Source organism: Cydia amplana, chromosome 15 (assembly GCF_948474715.1).
Source record: "Cydia amplana chromosome 15, ilCydAmpl1.1, whole genome shotgun sequence".
NCBI classification, from domain to species: domain Eukaryota; kingdom Metazoa; phylum Arthropoda; class Insecta; order Lepidoptera; family Tortricidae; genus Cydia; species Cydia amplana.
The window spans coordinates 6,783,852-6,789,071 of record NC_086083.1 but is presented as its reverse complement, the minus strand read 5'-3'; the positions used below and the strand labels follow the sequence as shown (position 1 = coordinate 6,789,071).

Sequence of the window (5,220 nt, the reverse complement as noted above, 5' to 3'; positions counted from 1 at the left end):
ACTGCTGAGTGAATAGAAATATCTTTTTAGCTGCTGGTCTGCATGTTAATGGTGAAAATATGTTTAAGATAATTCTGAAAACAATCGACTACAAGGAAGAAGTGAAATTGTTATTTAGTTAGGTAGCCTATCATAAATAGCTGTAGTAATTTATTTTAATTTTATCCAGAGACTGTCAGTTAAATAATTGTTTACTTTAAACTTCACTCTGAGTTACTGGTATTAATTTTCATTCTATTTGAGTTGCGACAGGGAAATTGTAAAATGGGAAGATCTCGTAGTCGTAGTAGGGAGTGTGATAGAAAAAGGAAGAGAAGGTCAAGTACTAGTACAGATACACACTATAGGTGTATGAGTAGGTCGCATGATAGGGCACACAAACGTAAACGTAAGAGTAGAGAGCGTCGTAAGGATCATTCATCTCACTCACATAGTTATCGCCAAAGGCCGAACTATTGGACAAGCTCGGAGTCAGACCGCAATAAGACTCGAACACCACCAATACCATTTTCTTTTGGTTCTAATAATTTTCCAGTCTCGCACAGTGTCGTTCCAGAATTTGATCCTAATGATAATAGCCAAACTATACTTACCTGGTTGACCAAAGTAAATGAATGTGCCCAGATATACCATTGGGATGACCGACATATTTGTCATTATGCCATACCAAAGTTAAGCGGCTTAGCCAAGAAATGGTACCAAGGACTGCCATCAGTACTGTTTTCATGGGCTGAATGGACAGAAAAGTTAAAGACAGCTTTTCTAATTAATGAGAATTATGGAGACCTCTTAACAAATATGTTGAAACTTCGTTGTAGGATCGGACAGCCCTTAGAAAATTATTACTATGACAAAATGGCTTTAGTAAATAAGTGTGAAATATCCGGCCGAAAGGCTGTTGGATGCGTAATCCATGGTATTGATGACAAATTTGTACGGATGAGTGCCGGTGCATGTATGTTTGAAAAACCAGAACAACTACTAAACTATCTACGTACTGTTTCTTTAACCGATACAAATAATCTTATGCGTAGTAAGAACATGCCATTAAACAAAGCTGTACACAGTCAAAATAAAACAAACGATTCAAACACACAGCCGCTGAGATGTTTTAATTGTAATGAGGCAGGGCATATTAGTATTAGGTGTACTAAACCACTAAAAAAATGCACTTACTGTTACAAATTAGGTCACGAAACAAAAGACTGCCGTAAAAAGGCCGATTCAGGTAGTAGTAGCAATAATAAGGAACGGCAGAATTTAAACGGAGAAAAAACTATATTATGTATTGATAATTTTGATAACTCTACAGATGGAAATGAGAAATATTTTAAGTCCATTCATGTTAACGGGGTACAGAGCCAGGCATATGTTGATTTTGGGAGCCGGTGCACTCTGATGAGAGAAACTAATGCTCGAAATTTGCTTATGGATTGGGACCTTAGCGACTTACCTTTATTGAAGGGATTTGGCAATTCGTTAGTTAAGCCTTTGGGCAGGAAAGCAGTGACTCTAGAAATAGACAATGTCAGAGGGGAGGTTAAAATTTTGATTGTACCCGATCAGTATTTGCTAGCACCTATATTAGTTGGACAGACATTTACTGAACAGCCGCATGTCATGGCCTTTAAAACAAACGATGAGTTGATATTTTTGCAAAAACCTGAGATTGTGGGAGAGAATGAAAAATTGCAACTATTCATTCAGGATAATATTGCTATCTTGCCTCGTTCCACCTCTCCAATGGATGTCAAAGTGGAAGGTGATTATTCAGGTGGACTGTTTGTACAATATGGCCATAGACAGAAAGTAGGTAATACTGATTACATGGTTCTTCCAGGAATTTATAAATTTGAAAATGGTAAAGGATATGTAATGATAAGTAACTTATCAAATAAAACCTTAAACTTTAAAGTTGATGAGTTACTTACTCGAGGTTATCGGTACAAAGAAGTATCCAATGAATATGTAGGCACATGTACCACTAGTCAAACTGGTGATTACCAACCATTGCCAATAGATCAAGTGAAATTAGGTATAGAGCTAACTGAAACTGACAAACGTGCATTCTATAATTTACTAGACAGGTATAGGGATTGTTTTGCGTTGAATCTCAAGGAACTAGGAAGGACCGACTTATCAAAAATGCACATAACTTTAAATGACAATGTACCAGTAGTACATAATCCTTATAGAATGTCACAACTTGAACGCGAACAGTTGTCGAAAATAATCGAAGATCTGTTGTCAAACGATATTATACGGGAAAGTACGTCTTCCTATTCAAGCCCGGTAATATTGGTGAAAAAGAAAAATGGTGAGAAACGCTTGTGTATTGACTACAGAGCTTTGAATAGGAAAACTCTAAAGGACAAATATCCGTTGCCTCGAATTGAAGACCAGTTAGACAGTTTTGGAGGCAACGCTTATTTTTGTAGTCTCGACTTGGCGTCGGGATATTATCAGGTGCCAATGGATGAGGAAAGTAGGCATCTCACAGCGTTCGTTACACCTGACGGATTGTATGAGTTTAATCGCATGCCGTTTGGGTTGGCGAACGCTCCGAGTGTTTTTCAGAGAACCATTAATGCTATGCTGAGAGGTTTTGGTCGGAATTTGGCTTTGGCCTACATGGATGACTTATTAGTTGCTTCCAAAACCGTAAGCGAAGGTCTAGATAAATTGGAAAAGGTGTTTCAATTAATACGATCCGCTAAACTCACGTTAAATTTGAATAAGTGCCACTTTTTCCAGACCCGTATCGACTATCTGGGGTATGAGATTAGCTCAGAGGGGGTACGACCGGGTTTAGGCAAAATCCAAGCTGTACACGACTTTCCGGTACCGACAAACGTACATGAGGTTCGTCAATTTATTGGGCTCACGAGCTACTTCAGGCGCTTCATCAAAAACTTTTCAGTCATAGCGAGGCCATTGACGTCCCTTACAAAAAAAGACACGGTTTGGAATTTTGGTGAATCTCAAATTAACGCTTTTACGGAGCTTAAACAAAAGTTGACTAGTCGCCCAGTATTAGCATTGTACGATCCAAGTGCTGAATTAGAAATTCATACAGATGCTAGTAAGTTAGGCCTTGCAGCTATACTTATGCAACGTCACCCTACAGCGGGGCTGCAACCTATATCGTATTACAGCCGCCAGACCACTCCTGACGAGAGCAAATTACACTCCTATGAGTTAGAAACGCTGGCAGTGGTCTGTGCTTTGGATCGGTTTAGGGTATATGTACTCGGTAAGGCCTTTAAAGTAGTTACAGACTGTATTGCCATTCGTAGCACAATGACCAAACGTGATTTGATACCGAGAGTGGCGCGATGGTATATTCTTATGCAAGAGTACGACCTGGTTATAGAGCATAGGGAGGGTACTAAGATGCTTCATGTAGACGCTTTATCCCGAAACCCAATACAGTCCGAATCAAATGAAATTACGGAAGTAGTAGATATTTTATCAATTGACGATGATACATGGCTTCAAACAGTACAGCAACAGGACTCTGAAATACAACGTATTATGAACATACTGAGCGATCCAAATACTAAAGAGATTGTTGAGGTCCATAAAAATTTTACTCTGAAAAACGGACGTTTATATCGAATAATAAACAAGAACGAGGAAATAAATCTCAAATGGGTAGTCCCAAAAACAGTTCGATGGCAAATAGTTCGTATGAACCACGATGATTTAGGTCACGTAGGATTCGACAAAACTTACGAAAAAGTCAGTCGCGTGTATTGGTTCCCAAAAATGAGACGCTTCATCAAAAAGTATTGTAAGGCGTGTCTTAACTGTGCGCATAATAAAGTACCAGCTGGGCCCAAGGAAGGGTATCTTCATCCGATACCCAAAGTAAATAAACCGTTCGATACTTTGCATACAGACCACTGTGGCCCATTCCCCATGAGTACATCCAAAAATTGTTACATACTTTGTATAATTGACGCATTCACAAAGTTTATTTACATTAAAGCTGTGAAAAACACTAAAACTAGTACTACCATAAAAGTGTTCAATGAATATTTTTCTCTCTATGCCGTACCGCGACGAATTATCTCAGACCGTGGAACTAGTTTTACCAGTAAAGAATTTGCCGAGTTCCTGAAACAAAGAGGTGTCATGGAACATGTGTTAAATGCTGTCGCCAGTCCTCGCGCGAATGGACAAATCGAGAGATATAATCGTACAATTGTAGACTCGTTAACAGCCGTTAATCATGATAAACCGGATAACTTATGGGATTTAGCTGTACCTCAAGTTCAATGGGCAATAAATAACACGGTTAACAAGACGACAGGTCGCACGCCTGCTGAAGTGTTATTTAGTTTGAGGCCTACTGGGTGTTCAGATGGGGTCATGAATACTGTAGTATCAGAGTTTGAGCAACCTCAAGACATCGACAAGATAAGAGAAGAAGTTGCCCAAAATATAGAAGAAAGTCAAAAACAGCAGAAGGAACATTTTGACAAATCCCGAAAAAAACCTGAAATATACAAAGTAGGCGATTTAGTACGCGTTCAGAGAGAAGCTCGTGGTGAACCAGGGCAAAGTAAAAAGTTAGTTCAAAAATGCGCTGGTCCGTATAGGATCAGTAAAGTATTAGGTAACGACCGGTACGAAGTGGAGGATACTCCCATCACACGTAAACAAGGTGCTAAAGCGTACAAGGGAACTTATGCGGTAGATAAGTTGCACCCTTGGTTAGTTTTCAGTAATGATGTTATTTCTAGTGATTCAGAGTGAAGACAAAGGTTAAATTTAGAGCAATTTATGTTGAGTGAATTAATAGTTAATAAAAAAAAAAAGAGAAAAAAAACCACGAATGTGAAAACTTATTAGTTTCAGAGCTATTGTAAAGTTTTAATGTTTAGTAAACATAATTAATTACAGTTGTGATAATAACTTGGGAAACAAGAGACTGGTGTGAATAGTATATTATATTGCTAAGAATACTATCTGATTACTTTTGTGATGTGTGAATAGATTAGAGAAAGTCAATGTGTGATATATAATTAAAACGTTAAAATGTATGTTACTACAACAGATGCGTAGTTGTAACAATTTAATATTCAGCGAATAAGAGAGTTTTGTGATACTATTATAAACATGATAATGTCTAAAATGAGCCAGAGAATTTAGTGAATAAAAAAAAAAAAGAGAAGTTTATTTTATAATTGTTTATAATACTGAAACCTAAGTGAA

At 37.8% G+C, this 5,220-nt stretch overlaps 1 protein-coding gene across 1 annotated transcript; it reads left to right on the top strand.

The window, feature by feature from the left end:
• The first annotated feature begins 1,090 nt into the window (after positions 1-1,090).
• On the top strand, positions 1,091-4,945 carry LOC134654795 (uncharacterized). Its single transcript, XM_063510265.1, has 3 exons — positions 1,091-2,485; positions 4,367-4,718; positions 4,909-4,945. Exons 1-3 carry the CDS (start codon positions 1,399-1,401, stop codon positions 4,943-4,945), a joined length of 1,476 nt encoding a protein of 491 aa, XP_063366335.1. The 5' UTR covers positions 1,091-1,398.
• The last annotated feature ends 275 nt before the right edge of the window (positions 4,946-5,220 follow it).

What these genes read in the sequence shown, in the direction of transcription:
- LOC134654795 (XM_063510265.1), top strand. Translation starts at nt 1,399, where the DNA reads ATGAGAGAAACTAATGCTCGAAATTTGCTTATGGATTGGGACCTTAGC. An exon ending in GGTGCCAATGGATGAGGAAA is followed by an intron (nt 2,486 to 4,366) that starts GTAGGCATCTCA and finishes CTGGGTGTTCAG; the next exon opens with ATGGGGTCATGAATACTGTA. An exon ending in GTAGATAAGTTGCACCCTTG is followed by an intron (nt 4,719 to 4,908) that starts GTTAGTTTTCAG and finishes AATTAATTACAG; the next exon opens with TTGTGATAATAACTTGGGAA.